At 45.2% G+C, this 19,025-nt stretch overlaps 1 protein-coding gene across 1 annotated transcript in view; it reads left to right on the top strand.

Moving 5' to 3' along the window:
- Window positions 1-19,025, top strand: part of LOC134144263 (probable cation-transporting ATPase 13A5) — a 35,344-nt gene that overhangs the window by 10,923 nt on the left and 5,396 nt on the right. The window contains exons 8-25 of the mRNA XM_062583048.1: window positions 2,096-2,168; window positions 2,917-3,048; window positions 3,634-3,804; window positions 4,022-4,179; window positions 4,425-4,613; window positions 4,850-4,911; window positions 7,619-7,769; window positions 9,583-9,666; window positions 10,683-10,839; window positions 12,218-12,335; window positions 12,744-12,868; window positions 13,005-13,168; window positions 13,949-14,071; window positions 14,594-14,673; window positions 15,693-15,735; window positions 16,605-16,714; window positions 17,557-17,653; window positions 18,604-18,676. Coding sequence (XP_062439032.1) covers window positions 2,096-2,168; window positions 2,917-3,048; window positions 3,634-3,804; window positions 4,022-4,179; window positions 4,425-4,613; window positions 4,850-4,911; window positions 7,619-7,769; window positions 9,583-9,666; window positions 10,683-10,839; window positions 12,218-12,335; window positions 12,744-12,868; window positions 13,005-13,168; window positions 13,949-14,071; window positions 14,594-14,673; window positions 15,693-15,735; window positions 16,605-16,714; window positions 17,557-17,653; window positions 18,604-18,676 — 2,110 coding nt within the window. The remainder of the gene's footprint in view (window positions 1-2,095; window positions 2,169-2,916; window positions 3,049-3,633; window positions 3,805-4,021; window positions 4,180-4,424; window positions 4,614-4,849; window positions 4,912-7,618; window positions 7,770-9,582; window positions 9,667-10,682; window positions 10,840-12,217; window positions 12,336-12,743; window positions 12,869-13,004; window positions 13,169-13,948; window positions 14,072-14,593; window positions 14,674-15,692; window positions 15,736-16,604; window positions 16,715-17,556; window positions 17,654-18,603; window positions 18,677-19,025) is intronic.

Genomic DNA, 19,025 nt, shown 5'->3' with positions numbered 1-19,025 from the left:
TTCCACCATATTTTTTTCTTAAGATTTGTTGAATAGCAGGTATTAATGAAAAAAAAGAAGCATTTCTTTTAATTCTCAAATTCTTTCATCACTTTTGTCATAGAGTTCCTTAGAAACATTTGTCAAATGTCTCAGCTCATTCATTCTTTGAACTAAAGCACTCATCTGTGATAGGCCTGACATCCTCTGTCTCCATGGCAAAGGAAAATATATGAAGTTCAGTCTTTCACAATATTTGTCTGCCACTGAGTATCTTCATTCAGCTGGGATAAGTGAATAGGTGACCTGAGATTCATGGTGCTTCCTGTTGGAAATGCAGAGCTCTCCCTTTGAAACCCTCCCTTTAGTCTCTGCCCTCTTTAAATATGCAAGGAAGGTTAAAAAACAAACAGACAGACAAACAGAACCCACAAGAAAAAAGATACAGTAAGGAAAAAAGGAGGGAAACAAGGAGAATGAAAGTACAGACAAAGGGGAAAGAAACTGATAGGAACAGCATCTTGGTAGGCAACATCTTAGTCTCTCCAGGCCTGTATTTCAGACACTTCTCTGCATTGCCAAGACTTAACAGCATTTTTCATTCCCTTTTTCACTTTTAAAAGTTTATAATCTACTTAGGAAATTGGGGAAAATGGATTGGAGATTCTTGTGTCCTGGTAACTGTTCTGCTAATTTTCAGGAAAAACATATGAGTTAGAGGACAACACTGAAAAATACAGTTCCCATGGGCTGAGTGCGATGTGCCATACAGTGGGGTGCAAGGAAGGCTGCTATGGGGTGCACAGAGCTAAAGGTCGTGCTTAAAGCTCACCCAAGCCCTCATGGGCTGCTCCAAAACCAGGCACAGCTTGCATTGCCTCTGAATTAACCTTTCCTGCACTGAATTATTGAGGAACGGCAAGAATCAGCCCTTAGAAACGCTCCCAGGCTATAGCTCTATTAAACGCTACTGGAAGAGGTAATAAATTGCCTTGTGGGGGGCTGCTTTGGACTAACCCTGCTTTCCCCCGCCGCGGCTCCGGCGTGCAGCCCCTCGCCCTGCGCGGGCTCGGAGGGCCGGGGCGACGCAGGGAGGGTGTGCAGCGCTGGCCAGGCGTTCCTGCGCACCCCCACCTCGCCAGCGCTTTCAGTGCTGCGGCTTACCCAGCCCTCGCACTGGTCTCGGCAGGGCGTTTTGTGTGCGCCTAGGGCTACTGCCAGCACAGGTGTGTTGGCCGGATACCACGTTTTTGTATCTGTGGCTGAAATCTGTACGCTGCATAGCGCTCCCACGTTGAACCGGCGCTCAAATCCTCTAAGAGCACCTTTGTAAACAAAGTGCTGGTGCCACCTCCCAGTATTGCAGAGCACCAGGAGCAGATATGGTCCGTTCAACTTTCTTTGGCAAGGCTGGTTTTATTGTGAGACTGGTAATTTTGACATGAAGAATTATAACGTTTGGAGCCTCAGGATATTCTTCAAACTGGTTTAACACCCTTACAAGACCAATGCTAATGAGGAAATCCGCACTTGGGGATGAGGTTTTTTGCAATTGCGGTTTCTAAATCAAGATGACACATTCTGTGTCCACGCAATGGCAGTTGACTTCATCATTATCTCAGGATAGGTAATTGTCTGAATTGGATTGCAAAAACTGGCGAAGTACTGACACCCAGCTAAATTAGAATTTGCTTTTCTTCTTGCAGTGACGATTTTTAAATGACAGTCTCTACAGTTTTGTGGTTCTATTCATAATCCCTGGATAGAACTGACAGACATAAAGAAATCCACCACTGAGGGACTGCAAATACTGACATTGCAACTAAGGAGACAAGCTCTAGCTGCTCTGGAACAAGCCAGAAACAGCACCTTCAAAGTGGAGAGAGGAATAGGGGCGTCAAACGGAAGAGAATAAAAAATTAGATCCATGTTGTCACAGCAGCTTGTTCTAGAATAACTCTAGGAGCTCATGTCCTTACTTTCGATAAGGGATGTGAAACCTGCCCTTGATAATTTAATCAGGTTCAGTTTCTGTGTCGTTAGCATGATCACGAAACGGTAACATAGTGCTGAATCTGAGTATTGGTGTTTCAACACTCCAACTGCTTTCCAACAGCAATCTGCCAAACTGCATGACCTTGTTGAGGCACATAACAAAGTCGAGGTTACAGTCTGCACGAAGAATGAAGGTGAGTCATCTGTGTCTCTTTGTAATTGCTAACCTGTATAATTAACGTGTTGAAATGAGTGCTGATTCCCATAGAAGGAGCATACAGAGCGCTGATCACAGCAGGAACGGGGCGGGGGGGCAGGAGGAGGTGGGTAGAGCAGGGCAGCGAGACGTGTGGGAGCAGCTGTGCTGCTCTCCACAGTGATGCAGGGAAACCTAGCAGTTTGGGTTAAGAATCGAGAAGGGATTTGGAAATGAAATTTCAGAAACAAGTAGCTGGATAACAAGTCTAGCCTTCAGAGACCTGCTTTCCTGCACTCTCACAGACTACTTCTGCGATCTTGTCAAGTTGCTTGTGGATTTTCAAGGAGTCCAGAAATATGGCACCCACTGAGGTGTGGGGTTTTTCTGCCTGTATCCAAGTTTTTTTGTCTATAAAATAGAGTATAGCATTTTCCTGCCTCCCAGGATTTTGAGATGTGCAGCTACTTGGGTTATGGGTGAGGTAAGGACCTTAGATAGTTTTTTTTTTTTTTTTTTTTTTCGTTCTGAGTATTTTATAGACACTAAACAAAACTCAAGACAATGACTTGGAGGCTGATGTTTAGACAGGGCCCAAGTACTTCTGCTTTTCAGTCAGTTTTCCTAAGGAACACTGGCCTTGTATCATCCAGTGCAAAACTTAGGTGATGTTATGCATGCCTTGAAACTTTTCTTATTGCTCAGAACTTGTGAACAAGTGAAGTTCATTTTATGTTGTACTACAGGTTGCAAAAAGCTAGAGTCTCGTTACTTAGTCCCAGGAGACATGTTTATTTTGGATGAAAAAAAGCTTTCTCTTCCATGTGATGCGGTACTGATCGATGGGAGCTGCATTGTGAATGAAGGCATGCTCACAGGTACAACCTTGGAGTAGGAAATGCTACCACCTCCCAGCAGGTTGTCCACCAGGGAGAGGCCTCTGTCTGTTCTGATAGTGATTTGTTTACTATTTGTTAGATGAGGCCATGGCAGGAGTAGGAAAACTATGACTTGAAAAATTTACAGTTGTCTTGGGTTATTGATCACTACCATCATGTAACGTACATTTCTTATCTGTATGAAAAACAAGTAGGTTTACTATGCTCTCAGGAGCAGAAATTGTAAATGTTCAAATACACAGCACGTGTATCTTTTTTGAGTTTTAGGATTCTGATCTTGCAGCAGCTCTGTTTAAGCATAGGTGTCAGTGTTACACACGAACATCTAGCCTCTACTTGGGCTGGGGCAAAATTTGATCCAAACTTGTTAACAGGAAAATCTCAGAAAGCTGATATACTTTGAGACTAAAATTATAATGGTTGTCACCATAAACCCACCTGTGTGTGTCTATATCCAAGCTAATCAGGCACGTTTAAGTGCCTAAAGGGTGCTGTCACTTTTTTAATACACAGAATCAAACTTTTAAATCCCTCTTAAGTGAAGTTGCACAATATTGTTCTTAGGTGAAAGTATTCCAGTTACTAAAACTCCCTTGCCTCTTGTGGAGAGTCCGATGCCCTGGAAAACCCACAGCATGGAAGACTATCGGAGACACGTCCTCTTCTGCGGCACAGAAGTCATACAGGCGAAGCCAGTGGGCAGAGGGCCAGTGAGAGCTGTCGTGCTGCAAACTGGTTTTCTTTCATTTTTTCCACTTCTAGAGGGGAGGTGGCAGCCCAAGGGACTGATGGGAGCTCTTTACTCTTTGAAATTTAAATTGATAAGTGTTGTCTCTAAGAAAGATTTGTTCCCATCTGATGGCTGTAATGCTATCTGTCCCCTAACAGCACTGATTTGGACTACGATGCTGTTGGGTCGGGTTCACAGTACGCGGCATGTGTCTTCACACAGGGTTCAATACAGCTAAAGGAGACTTGGTGAGATCCATCCTCTACCCCAAGCCTATGAACTTCAAACTCTACAGAGATGCCTTCAAGTTCATTTTAGGCCTCTCTTTAATTGGCATGCTCGGATTGATCTACACAGTCTGTGTATTTGTCTACCACAAAGTAAGTACAAGCAACGCAGCTCTGAGCACTCGGCAGCTCATGGTCCTTCGCGATATTGTTCACTTCTGCAGTCAGTGCTGGGGAAGGAGGGACACAAAAAGCAGGTTACGGTTGTCATCCCAGGAGGCAGGGCCTGGCGTGCACAGTCCCTCGGCAGTGTGGCAGGGTCTCCCGGCTGCAGTGGGATGGGGCAGGAGAGTGGCTGTGTCCATCCTGCCGCAGCCCATTGCTCTTGCTGTTTGCAGAAGCCGGTGGCAGAGGTAGTGACTATGGCTCTCCTGCTCCTCACCATCCCCGTGCCTCCAGCTATCCCTGCTGCCTTGACGACAGGAATTGTTTATGCCCAAAGGAGACTGAAGAAAAAGAAGATTTTCTGCATCAGCCCACAGAGGATTAATATCTGTGGGCAGGTCAACCTTGTGTGCTTTGACAAAGTAAGGTGCTTTCTCAGCGCTGAAAGGTGCTTTGGCTGCTAGGAATGGGGGTATCCCCTGTCCCCCAACTCCATCTGCCCTTATTTACTCCCAGGGACAAAATTCTCTAGAGGTGCCTATGTGGGAGGTTCACCCTGCCCAGGAATGCCACAAAGGACCTCTGGGGCCATGGCAAGGAGAAGAGGGTAGGCAGTATCAAATGATTATTTACATAATTATTGTTAATTTAAATTTAGACTGGCACACTGACAGAAGATGGACTGGACCTGTGGGGTGTCATCCCTTCAGAAGGAAGCCGGTAAGGAACGTTTTAATTTAGCAAGGAGCTCATGTCCCACGCAAATGCAGTGCACAAATACGTGGTTAGCAGAGAGGCACTTGCATAGAAAACAGAGAGGAATAGCAAAACGTACCAAAGATGGGCGCATTCAGGGGAGGCGGAGGTGCTGAGGGTCCCATATAGGGCTTTCTCACCACCGCCTCTCACTCCCGGTGCACACATCCTTCCTCAGCAGCTCCCAGCTCAGCTCCCCCTCTCAGAGGAGAGGGATCTGGGTGCTGCTGCAGGAGATGCAGTAATAAATGCATCACTGCTAATTCAAGACAAACATACAGTCCAGAAGTCAGCAGCAGCAGCACAAGTGCTTATAATTACCCTGAGGGGATTTAGACAATATGCACAGAGCTTTTTAATTGTCATTTGCAGCATAGTTCAATAAATATTTTTAATCTAGTCAATAAACCTTTCATCACTTAAGTGTTAGGATAATGCTCCTTCTGTTGAAATTAGCAGTGTTGCCAGCTTAGCCCTCTGAATCTCTGCTATCTTCTGTAAATACTGTGAAAAAATCAGTGAGCCCACAGAACAGCTGAGCTCAAATGTCCTTAGACTCCCTCGCACCCACAGTGGAGCCCATTTCAATTCCAAGCCCAAACCACACCAAAATTCTCAAGTAATAACCAATGTGTAAATAATAAACTAGACTATACCCAGAATTACACCATTTAATCAAATCACTGTAATACAATCAACATGTGGTGCAGTCTGCATGTTATGCCAAACTTAAATATTCATCTTATGCAGTGGCCAGGACAAATCATATAAGCCATATCCACCCCTAGATTTCATTAGTAGTTTCTAATGCGTCAGATACTTAAGCCTCAAGGAGATAATTATGCCATAATGAATGAAAGGATAAATTCATCGAGAAAGAACGAAAAATTACGTTCCCAATAGTTCCTTGCAAGACAATTACTATCTGATGCAAATTAACAAGAAAGGATTAGTTAAGTGACACCCAATAAAATATTCTTCTACTAGGACCAAAGCACAGGTATATAATACAGTCTCTTGCTCCCACCTCGTGACTCAGGGAGGCTCGATAGCTACATGTTCAATGGGCAGCTTGGAGCCCCCAAAGAGGCTGGAAGTCACAGCAATGCCAAAATTACTTCCACTGAGCTACTCTTGCAGGAGCATCTGCTCACGTGAGCTGCAGAACAAAATTGGATATGTATATCAGAATAAATTCAGATAATAGAAAATTCTGTAAGGTGTCAAAACATAAGGATGTTTTTGCAGACGTGTCCAAACGTCACGTGCTGGGAGCCTGTGCTGGTGGCTTGTCAAAGCGCGAGGAGGAGCTATTGCTTTCTGCATTGATCTCACTAGTGTATTTACACAGTTGTTATTTCTTAAACACTCACGTTCTTAAACATACTGTAAGAATAACTGTCAGCTAATCTGATTACTGCTAGGCAACTACAGTAAAGGAATTTTACTCGACTTGCAAAATATCCTTTTGTGCATTTAATAATATATAAATATTTGCTGGTTTTGTATAGTATTTAGCGCTTTCACAGCATCTTCCAAGTGTTCGTTAATTAATAAGCCAATTATGACCAGACTGAGATCAGATACAATTTGCTGGAAACACAATAAACTCTGATGGCCCAGAGGGATGATAGGTGCTGGAATTCATTGTTCTTTTTGGTAGAATTCTACATGTCACACTGCTGAATTTCAGATGTGTTTCGCTGCTTCTGTTCTACTAATGTGGTAGTTAGTAGTAATCAAGGGTAAATATAGTATATTAAATTTCTCCTTAGTGTGGCAGCCTAAATAGTGACGGCCTATGTTCCGGTCTGGTAGACATATAGCCTACCAGTTTCTTAGAAGGAAAAGTGTTTATGCGAGAAGAGAGGATTCTGAGAAATAACTTTCATGATAAAATTAGAGCCATCATGCAGCCTAGCCTCACGCATGCTCAAGCTGTACCGCAGAGATGAAGAGCGAGTGTACCTCAAGGCTTTCCACTGAAAAAAAAAAAATTGATGCATAAATCTTTTACAGAGTGCCTCAGTGTAGCTCAATAGGAGTCAATCAACTTACTCAATTTTAAAACCAAGGTGAGGGACAAGCAACCAGCTTCTTTGGATTTGTAGGTGTGAATTCTCCAAGGGGAAATGAAGCTTGCACCCTCTGGCTCTCCCACGTGGCTCGCAGGGGTGCTGAGCGCTGAGCGCAGGCTGGGCAGCGCTCGCCCACCCACGGTACGCAGCACGGATGTAAAGGGCAACATGGAGCACAAGGCAGAGCAGGTGCACCCCATTTCCATACCTGGGCTTCAGAAAATATTTTGCTATGGCATATTGCCGAGTATCTTTGAGAGCCCTACTGCAAGTTACTTCTTTGCAGGTTGTATCTTCTCTCTGCATTATCTCATATTCAACAGCAATTGCCAAGCAGGACTCCAAAGTGTCTGTGCTAGCCAACCTGGTTTAGCATCAAGTTGAACTCTGTGCTAATTAATTTTCAGATGCTTTTTGGTCTGCTGAATACATCCAACCTGTTAGTGGAAGGACAGGCGGAACAGTGCTTTTTTTGCTGTCATTGGGCTCAGCTGTGCCACACGCAGCAGACCAGCACCTGTATCCACGAGCTGAAGACATGTGTCTGCATTCATTTTACAAGCAGTCTCACCAACCCTCTGCTTTTTAACCAGGTTTCAGAAAATTCATAAACTGCCATCCAGTATGCCTTTGCCCTGGGGACCTGTGTGTGGAGCCATGGCAAGCTGTCATTCACTGGTTGTTTTGGATGAGAAGATACAAGGAGATCCACTGGATCTGAAAATGTTTGAGGCCACACACTGGGTAATGTGACTTCTCCCTGTGCACAGCCAAACTGCAGACACCTCCCACCCGGCCCACAGAAAGGCTCACTCTTCAGTCAATCTCAAATACCTGCCCATTAGGGAAACTCCTTTTCAGTGTTCGTTGCAACAGCCCTGTCCTAATCCAGGCACAGCTGGAGCTGGCTTTATTTCTAATAATTGTGTGGCAGGTTGGCAGCACTCCAGCAGCTTTTTGATATTCTAGCTATTATTTTCCTTGGGACTACTTGCATTTGCTCTCTTAATTTGATTTGGAAACAGCAGAGTAAGGAAGCAGAGGAGGAGCCTGGTCCCCACTTGCTGAAAGCAGAGGCTTGGACCCTACCGTGGCTACGTGGTGCAGGGACAGCAAGCAGCCAAGGGAGCGCACAAGTGGATCTTGCATACCCTTAAGCTAAGGGCTGCTTCCTCTAATAGTAAGGTGTAGTCTCCATACAGAAAGCAAGGCTGGAGCCGTATGACCAACAGTTCCCGGAGAGACCTGGGCAGAGGCAGGAAAAAGCCTAGAGGTCCCTCCAGGGTGGTGGAGGGAGTGTGACAGGAGCCTGGGGCTCAAGGGGGAAACAGCTGCTCTTCGCAGACTGTTGCGGCTCCCTGTGAGCTGCGAGGCAGCACCGCAGGAGGGGGCGATGGGCGGGCGACCGTGCTAAGGCCATGCCCAGGGGATGTCTTTGCCCATGGGAACGTGGCTCTGGCAGCCCGGTGCAACGCCCGCGCTCCTGCAGCGGGGCTGCGGCAGCCACAAGCCTCCTCAACGTGTCGGTGGTCCCCTTGGCTGCTGTGCCGAGCTCAGCCCAGGAGAGAACCGATGGAAGTCCTGATGCAGCAGGACTGCTCTTCTCTTTCCTTGCCATCACGTAAGAGATGCGGTGAGCCGGCCCTGCCTCCTCCCGGCTGCATCCTAAGCAGGAGGGGGTCTTGGGGCATCGCAGTTAAACGCTCCATCATCTTTTCTTCTCTAATGTTTTGCTCAAGAGACATTAATCAATAAGCAAAACAGACTGCAGGTCCTTCAGCAGCCTGGAGGAAGGCACCAGCCTGGTGCTCACTTCTACAGAAAAACAGCAGAGCTGCAGAGCAGCAGAAGGAGGGACTGCGAGGGTGAGCAAGCCTTGGCATGAGTAAAGTAACAGAGCGGGAGGGCTAAGCAGCCCGCAGTTAAAATTGCCATCCTGCTTCTGCACAGCATGTCAGTGAGAGTCTTTCAAAAGCAATAACATAGAAGATAAAATTGGCTAGATAAGGATAATTATTTCTCTTTCTTTTAGTCATTGATTTAATACCTGGACAGATCAATGTAGAACTGGAGTTCAGAGAAAACATAACATTTCACATTTAAAAATAAATAAATAAATAAATAAATAAAAATGAGTAAGGTAAACCATGCAGGACCATGTGGGCTTCTGCTAAGGACAAGGCTGCAAGGAGGCTGTCACCTGCTGCAGGTGGACAGCTGTACTGGATTATAATGAATCACTTCTACAGCTTGCTGCCAACAGCACAGAGGAAACATGCTCCCATGTGCTGCTGTTCCTGCTTTTAACAGACAGGTGTGAAGCTTAAAAAACACAGCTAACAAGCAAACAGAAAACCCCCTACCTGTTGTCAGAAATATGCAGAGAACAAAGACAAACTGATGAAAATTTGAGGGCGGAAATTGCTCTTTGCAGCAGGTAAGGCTTCCTTAGAGCTTCTGTTATCTGAGGATGGCCCAGCAGCTGACGGCTTCATTGCTGGGTTCCTCATGGACACCACCACCCTGAGATAGCTCCAATGATGTTTTTCTTTTACAGGAATTAGAGGATTGCAGTACAGCTCAAGATGGGGCCAGTGATCTCAACACCTGCATGGTTAGACCTGGACCAAAGGCCAGCACCGTGAGTTCAATTCTTTTTGAGAAAGAATATTCTGTGTGAATATTCTGAATATTCTATTTTATCATACAGCATATGTAAACTTCTAGCACATGTATTATTCACCTTGACTAGCAGCTGTAAAATGCCTCTCAACCACTACTTCAGTGCTGTACTGTATCTTCCCCCAAACTAGGCCAGCTGGAAGCTTTTAGGGCCTAGAAAGCAAATTCTGTTTAAACTGGAAGAGCTGCTGCACCAGGCCTTTCTGCCAGCCTTTTAGAGAGGGAGAAAGGACAGTAAAGCTCTCTCGAGAGAGTTAAATAAAACTGACAAAAAAAAATAATAAAATAAAGGACAAGAAGGGAGAAAATGCTGCTAAGACACTGGAGACTAGCAAGAACAAGGTAAGCTGGAAGGAAAGTGCAGAAGAAAGCACAGTGATGAGAAAGAGGGGCTGTAGTAACAGCCATGGGCAGCAGCAGAGCCTGGTTCATCCCTCACTAGAGGGGGGAAGGTGCTAAGGGAAGAAATACCTACTGGGGAAAAAAAAGAGACTCCTGCTGGTGGTGGGCTTTAAAACATAAGTGACTTGAAAAAGGGCTCAGGTGTCCAAAAGCTCATGATTTCCAACTCTGCCACTTGCACTAATAAGGTACTGACTTATCTTATTTCTAGGATTGCTCTGCTCCCCTGATATTGTCACTATAACACATCAGATGTCAGCTTCCACATTTGTAACTCCAGGAATCAATATATGCTTATTAAGAGAAACACCGAGACAAAGCCTGGAAAACACATTAAATATAGAGAAGAGCACTGAGGCCTCTGGGAAGCATTGCTGGGAAACCAAATGTGTCAAGGCTGTGGTTCCCAAAACTGCAATCAGTGGTCTGATCCCACAGGCAGAAGGCAGTAAAAGTGAATAAATCACCTCAGCCAGAAAAACCCAAGCAAGCAAAAGCTCGAGATGGATTCGCTTTGTGTAATCAGTGAATCAAGTACCCAAATAACAGCTCATTTTCCTGACCTCTTTCCAGGCTCCTGTGGAAGGAATAGCAATCCTGCATCGATTCCCATTTTCTTCAAGGTTGCAGAGAATGTCTGTTGTTGCTCAGAAGATCGGAAAGGAACAGTATGACCTGTACATGAAGGGAGCACCGGAGACAGTAACCAGCTTTTGCAGAAAAGAAACTGGTACACAACTGGGAGAGGGTAACTTTGAGGGGTTTTTTTTTGGACTCGTTCCAAAACAGAGTTTCTGTTGGTTTTCAGTACTCTCCCAACCAGTACTGCAACAGCTCTTCCCACAAACAACCCTTTGAACCCACGCAAGAGTTAAATATCATTAGTTAATTATCAATAAATAAATAAATAAAGAGCATTACTTGTTTGTAAGTTCAAGATGCACATGGCCCAGAGGCTAGTGAGATGTAGAGACTGAGGTCTGGCCACTATATAACACTGAGCTGATTCGCACCAGCTGGAGCTATAGCTCACAAATGATGCCGACATGTCAAGACACTCAGTGTAGATGTAAGATCATGGTAATTGCATGTGTCATAGCAAGTGTAATGTTGTATACACTTCCTTAACTTTTCTGTTATTTTTTGACCTGTAAATTCAGCACTGAACTACTGCTCCATCTCAGTGATGGGAAACTTGCTGTAGACATGTAAATTACTATTATTAGGGATAATTGTCATTAGCACTCCAGCCAAGACTTCTATCTTCCTTCTGTAGACAAATAGAAGCTTTTCTTTTTGCATGTCACCAATATCATAGGTCTGATCTCAAATTTGTCTGCAAACTTGAAAATTGGGTAACATTTACTTGAATGCTTCAGCAGGATGCCAAGTAAACAAGGTGCAAATGGTCTGTGGCTCCGTGGTCTGTTATTTCAGATAGCAGTGACCTGAGAACAGGTGAAAATGGTTTTGAGGAACAATGGAAAGATTTAGTTTAACATCACCTAAGATGTAATGATATAAACCTCCGAACAGTTAAGAGTTAGCAAGAAAAATATCTTTATGTTCCACTTTCTCAGGTATCTAAATATCTCCTCTGACCCTGTCTTAATTATTTCTATATTGCTTACAGCTTGATAAATAATTAGGTACTGCACTGTAAGGTTTTGATTGCAATATGTAGCGGTTACAGAGTACTGCAAAATTAAAAGCAACTCGTTGCTTTTAGAGTCACTGGAATGATCAGGGAATCGAAAATTTAGTATTTGGGAGAATTTGCCTATTAAGGCACGAACTTAAAAGTAAACCTCGGCTTGTAGGTAGCAAAACTCAGACTAGAATGGTGAAATTGGGTCAGTCCTCTGCCTAGTAATTTATCTTACTTACCTGCACCTCAACATGTGTTTAAAAGCATGAAATACATGGATAAATCACTTGAACAGTCAGTCATAGAGCCTTGGTACAAACCAGTTGACTTGTGTTATGAGAGGGCACAGTGCTTCCAAGTAAGGCTACAATATGTCCTAACGGACAGGCACTTACCCCTAGAAAAAGAAATCTGCAAGGATGAGGTATTTTAACCATGAAATGTTCTTCCTCATAAACAGTCCCGGCTGATTTCTTAAAGGAGCTCGAGATGCACACGAGCCAAGGGTTCAGAGTCATTGCCCTGGCCCATAAAGCGCTGAGCCTGGGAGAGGATGCAGACGTGGGCAACCTGAAGAGGTAAGGCTTGTCCCTGAGCTGCTAGCATCCCTGCCCCGTTTCTTCCCACGTGGCCAGCCCCCGAAGGGCCCGTCCTGCCCAGCCCTTTCCCCATCCTGCCCCTCCTTTCGCTACAGAGGAGGTGCGATGGCAATAGCTGCTCCACATGACACCTTCTTCCTGGCAGATGGTGATTACACTGTTAATTACCCAATAAACTAGTGCTGGTGTAAGGCTCACTGAGGCGAGTTTCAGAGGCTGCTGCCAGACAGTAATGAGAGCTGGTTATTGCCTTGCAATAAGGCAATGAGCTGGGACGGCAATAGGAAGTAACTCTGCATGTGCCGCAATCTGGGGGCTTCTGCCAGGCTGTTCCTGCAAGCATCTGTCCCCAGCAAACAGCACGTCTGCTTCTGTCCTTGCTCCAAGAGAGGTGGCAGAGTCTGACCTGGCGTTCCTGGGCCTCCTGGTCATGGAGAACCGCCTGAAGCAGGAGACGGAGCCTGTGCTGAGAGAGCTCACTGCTGCCCGCATCCGGAGCGTCATGGTCACGGGTAAACCCCCAGCTGGCCCTGCACCTGCAGCCCGGGAAAAGTCTTGCAGCATCTCCGTGGCCTCCACCTCGGCGGCCTGGACAGTTGCGATGCAGCGGCAGATGTTAGCGATCTGCCTGGCCGGTGTCATTTGCAGGGGACAACCTTCAGACGGCTGTGACGGTAGCCAGGAGCGCGGGGCTCATTCGCAGGGCCAGCCGAGTGATCCTCGTCGAGGCGAGCGAGCCGGAGGGCTCCTCTCCAGCTTCCCTTTCCTGGCAGCTCGCAGACGACAGCAAGGCAAACACAGCTGGGCTCAGCGTAAGCACAGCCAGGGACAGTTGCATTTGAGCGCCAGCTGGAATTAACAAAGTTTTAAAAGTGTAAAAATCAGCTGCTTTGCTCAGACTCCTTGCCAGGCATTTTGCAGCAACTACGAGGAGCAGGGGAAAACCCTGGGACTCGGTTATGTCTGCTCCAAGGTGCACAGTGGTGTGATTTGACCCGTTTGCCTGCCAAGGAGAAACAGCTAATACAGTGGCTCTTTGCTCCAGATAACATGTAAAACAGCAGTGCAAATAGCTGCCTGTGCTCTTCGGCTGCAGTGGCTGCTCCACTCACACTTTGGGTGCTCAGAAGTAGCACAAATTCTTGCCTGTTTGGCTATTTGCTGGACCAAACTTCAGTATCTAAACTAGCAGGACTACGTGTTGTGGCTGACAAGTATTAATTACACATGGAAATGCAGCTAGAAAATCAGGTGTTGCCAGGCTCATGGAGACTGGCCCAGCGTGTTGCACCAGGCTAATCTCCCCAGTAGCTTAGTGGGAGGCTGCAAGTGTTGAAACGAGCGTTTCCGAGCCCTGCGGCATGGGTCAGGCAGCAGATCTGGGTGTACAGCAGCGACGGGCGAGGGGGCTTGCTGCAGGGCTGGGCTGTTCCTTTGCCACCGTGAGCTCTGAGTGTTCCCAGCCAGGGCTGATTATCATCTCGGAAGGGGAGATAACTCCGGAGACAGAGCTGTCCCAGGACCACCCCAGGCACCAGGGCTTCAAGATGTTATGACTTCAGTCTGAGAAAAAAATGCTGTCTTATTTCTAGGAGATATGTGTTCATACTGAGGAAAAGGTGATCTTGGAAGGAGAAACCTGCAACTACCATTTTGCGATGGATGGAAAGACCTATGAAATCATTATAAAACACTTCTACAGCTTGCTGCCAAAAGTAAGTTGAGGGGGAACAAAACACCAGCTTTCCTCTCCTTGTTTTATTTAAAAGGGAGCTGTATTCAGGCCATTCCTGCCTGAACCATCAGTACCTATAACACTGTTACTTCACATGGTGACAACTCGGGCTGCTTCCCAACGTATCTCACATTTAACCTGAACAGCTTACTTGCAGCATCTGTTCTTTTGAGATTTCAAATGGCAAGGTTAGTTGTGGTGCTGTGAGCAGCTGCACTGCTCCATGGTCACCTTCTCAGTTTGAGTTTAATTAAAAAAAAAAAAAAAAAAAAAAAAAAAAAAACAGCCTGCCTCCTCATGTACCGCTACCATAGCTGGCAGTGGCTTCTGCTCAGCAGTGGCATCAGAAACATAAAATACCCCCACCTAGGAGCAGAAATCTTCAACTCTTGTCACTCAGTCCATAAAATAGCTGGAACTGAGACACACGCTGTTTGGACAGATTTTCAGGTAGGAAAAAAATTAGGCTTAGTAAAAGACACGCTGCTACTCTTTCTTGCAGATACTAGTGAATGGGACTGTCTTTGCCAGGATGTCTCCCGCCCAGAAGTCCAGCCTTGTGGAAGAGTTTCAAAAACTGAAGTAAGATTTTTTTTTTTTTTTTTTTTAAGAAAAACAGTAAAATGCTTTGTTTGAAGTATAATTATATCAGCCAGCACTGCTCCAAACCCAGCTCTCTGAAGCTCCCTCCCTCTGTGCACGGTCCCCGTTCATGTCCTTTGTGGCCACCTTCCTCCCAGTCTGCCTGCAAGAATCCTGCCCGTCAGGAGTAGCTTTACCTGTTGACCAGTTTTAGCCACTGCTTCTCTCTGCTGCTGTACAGTAAGCAGCATTATCCAGGGATGAGACAAAAATACAGATCCAGGCTCTAGCCCATGCAAATACCCCCCGCCACCCACCAGCAGCTCCTGCACGCTTGCTGGTACTGCCGTGGCTGCAGCTTTAGTAAAGCTGAAGAGAGCCTGAAGCAGGAAGGAGTTTGACTCAAAAGATGCTCTGTGCGATACCTTCCGAATGAACGATTCCTTCCCCACCATAAATCGCACTAACCGCACGTGTCACTGGCTGAGGACAAACAAGATGTGACGCCTTTCCCGAAAGCAGACTGCAAAGTGATCGGTCGTGAGGTGCTTCCTCCGGGGAGGAAGTCCCCAGGGCTCTCGGAGGGACCTCTTGTGGCGGTTTGGGAGCGGCACTGTTATTCTAGTAGTTCCTGCCTTGTTGGGCCTTCAGGTACGTTAGGGACAAAATGCCACCAGAAGTCAAGCTGCAGCCCCAGGAACAAACGTGCACCCCTGCTGCCTTCCCGTATCACCTCGTACCAGAGCGAAAACACTGTCTGGAATAAAATGACATTGTTTCCTTTCCTTTCCTGTTATAATCTTTTTCTAAATTTAATCCTAATTTTGCTCTCTGCACTCTGCCTCAACCCCTCCCCATGTGTGAGTCTCCTTATTCCCACCGCATCCATCTCCCGTAGATGGGTAACGTGAGTCCTGATCTAACGTAGCTGCCAGTCCTCTGCCAGTGAGCAGCCTGCTGTGTGATCAAGTAGTTGCATGCAAAGCTTACGCGTTTGTCTGTCTTTTTTCCCCCGTCAGTTACTGCGTGGGTATGTGTGGCGATGGAGCTAATGACTGTGGGGTATGTACAAGTTAATGTCCCACTTCTGTTTGAAGGTTCAGCTCATTCAGTCTAGCCAGTACTGTTGCAAGGGACTGTGCAACAAAACATTTCAGCAGCATTTTCCGAGTCAGCCTGTGGGTACGTTCAGTTGGTATGTCATGGTAAAATACAATCCACGTGTTTTTTTTTTCATAATGCCATAAAAAAAAAAAAATAGAGGAGCATTACTTTGGGGGTGTTTTTTCTTTTATTTTTTCCCAGAAATTAGGGGCAGGAATATTTCTTTTTACACATTTGTTCATATTTACAGTTATTCCGATTCATAATCTGGGACTAGAATATAAAACTAATGGCTTTAGTTAGAAAAATAATTATATCATCTATTATATTAACTGTTATTATATGAATAATGTAATAATATATTGCTATAATAATGGTTTTGCAAAAGTTGCCCACAGCTCACTGCTGAGTACTAAAGAAGAGGTTCTGAGCTCGGGTTACTGGGAGCTCATAAGAAAGCAATAGAAGAAGTATGAAGAGAGCATTGACAGGAATAGAAAGAAGAAAGAGGAAATGTTAATATAAGTATTTCAACAGAATATTTATTTAACAGAAGAGGTATACACAAATTCCAGTGTGGGGGACAGCCTACAGCACTGTTCAAAAGACTGTAAATAGATATAATGGGATTAAATGAACAAAAGAGATACTTAAGCCGTGGGGGAGGAATACGATCTGGAAAATGAGATCAGTTAGGCTATAGAATAGAGGAAGATCAACCACAAAGAACATCTGAGGCGAAGCTTGAGAAGCACCGGTAAAGGCAGGGCGCAGGGTGCGAGGGGTGGAAGGATGTCTCTCCATCTGCCTTTTCCTGTGGATTTCAGGCTTTGAAAATGGCCCATGCAGGAATATCACTGTCAGAGCAGGAGGCGTCTGTGGCTTCCCCCTTCACGTCACAAATTCCCAATGTACAGTGTGTGCCGGAGCTGATCAGGTCGGTTTGCTCGGCGCACCGTGCGCCGGGCTGCTAGTGGGAGAGCACAGGAGTGAGCAGGATCCTGAGGCAGCGTGGTGACAACGAAAATAATTTGTATTTACCTTTTTATATTTGCATGGTTATCTGTGTAAATACACACACAAAGAGAGAGGGGGAGAGATCACACGCACGTGTTCACCTCCAGGATGCTGAGAAACCGATTTCCCAGTAAACATGCAAAACAAAGCAGAATTTTTTTTGCTGGTGTTAGTGGTGGGTGTTTTGAATCTTTAAATTGAAGTGCTGTGAGTGTTTTTGTGGTTTTTAGGAGAGCTTTGCCCGTGGTTGCTGATTTTTTTTAGAATAGGCACAAGAATAGAGTCACATGAAAGGGCAGATGTAGCAGTGACCACAGAATAGATTTACTTGTCACTTCTTTAAAATGTTGACATCCACATGCTGTACCCAGTCACGGAGCAGTCTATTGAATCTAAATACATGCACAGACTTATATTTTTGTATAGAAAAGGGACTTATATTTTTGTATAGAAATGTCCCTTGTTCCCAGGTAAAAAAAAAAAAAAAAATAGCAGCAACTTAAGCCAGATATTAAAAATGTAGCTGCAGCATAAAAGCAAAGAAACAAAACACTGCAGATGAAGGAGTAGGTAGCAGCTCTACAGTATCTTAAGGGCAAAATGTTTGTCTGTAAGAACAACGTGAAAGAGACTGAATTCCAAAGACCCCACACAAAAGTTGCTGCTCTTTCGAGCTGATCCCGTCTCTAGCACCAAGACTGCAGAGCTTAGTCTGCAGCTGTAAGGGCGAGCTGGTTTTGTTTTTGTTTTCTTTCTGAGCAGGGAAGGTCGAGCTGCTTTGGTTGCTTCCTTTGCTGTGGTTAAATACTTGACCCTTTATGGCTTGATTCAATTCTTTGGTACTGCTCTGCTGTTTTGGGTAAGTGTATAATACCAATCCCCTGTCAGTGAACTGTGCTTTTCTTGGATTTTGTCTTTAGCAGTATAACACAGCTGGAGCTGTGTAATACAGGGCTTCAAAGAATAACACAGATGTGAAAAGATGGATAGTCAGCAACACAAGGTAGATTGGTTATAGAGAGTCCCAGAATCGGTAAAAAAGCTTGATGATACAACTCCATCTATTCTAAAAGAAGAAAGGGAAATTATAAAGGGGGGTCAATACTCCCTGGGTAGTGGTGGCCCAGGAGCAGAACTTGCTATAAAATGGATGCTTTGGAGGGGCAGCTTTCTCCCTTGCTGGGAAAAAAAATTGAAAAAAGTATCTCATAAAGATGAATAAAGTTGACCTTTATTTGTCACTGCTGTATAAGGAGTCTTCTGAAAAATCTTCAAAAATAAAAATAGTGAAAGAAATGGCTTTTACTCAGGGCCACTTCTCCTAACCACATCCATGGGTATCTTCTGTGTACAGTCCCTCAGAGGGTGAGGGGCATCAGGCAAATTGAGCTGCTGTGACTTGTCAAAGTATGGCCCAGCCTTGGTGGGAAAGTGTGGGTCACTGCACACTGACAGCACATGGTGGCTTCCTTCTGAAAACAGCTCATTAGGGAATCAAATTTTCAGGACTCCTTATCAATAAAATAGTTAAACTATTTCAGGTAATATCAGAATTGTTAAAATATATATATGAAATCAACCTGCTTACCCAGCCACTAGCCTGAGTCTACCACCTTTGACAGTGCACCCGTTACCCAAAGACATTTCAAGACTCTGGTTCTTGTTGCTGTTACTGTGTGCTAGGAGCACTTGCCCTGGTCTGAGTGGTCCATCAGGGCCTTGATGATGCTTTGAAATAGCAGTTAGTGCTACAGGTTGTATCATCAAAGTTGATACCTCTTGTGATGTGATGCTTTGTTTTTCTTCCAGCAACTGCAAATCTTTGGAAATTACCAGTATTTGATACAAGATGTTGTCATTACCCTTCTGGTTTGCCTAACAAGTAAGTAGCTCGGGGAAACCAACTGTGTGTGTGTGTTTAAGAGTCAGAGTGTAAACAGTCAGCTTCATTTTTCCAATAAAATTTGAAATGAGGAACCAAGTTCTGCTGTCAGTAACATCAAAACCACTGATGTTAGAGCAATCCCTAGGGCCCAGAGAGCAGGATTTGGCTCATAATTCTTTGCAGGCACAGCTACAGGAAATCCGTACAGAGCAGAGTGTTTGGGTGTGCGACTTTGTTGGAAAAGGAGCATTTGCTGTTATGTTAGCTCCCATAGTTAGACTATGGTAGTGGGGCTTGGAGAGTGCAACTGTGTCTCTTGGCTTGCCTGCATGTTCTTGATGTGAGA

The sequence above is a fragment of the Rhea pennata genome, chromosome 9 (genome assembly GCF_028389875.1).
Source record: "Rhea pennata isolate bPtePen1 chromosome 9, bPtePen1.pri, whole genome shotgun sequence".
In the NCBI taxonomy this organism is placed as follows: Eukaryota; Metazoa; Chordata; class Aves; order Rheiformes; family Rheidae; genus Rhea; species Rhea pennata.
Note: the sequence above shows the minus strand (reverse complement) of the source record. Positions and strands in the feature narration are given on the sequence as shown.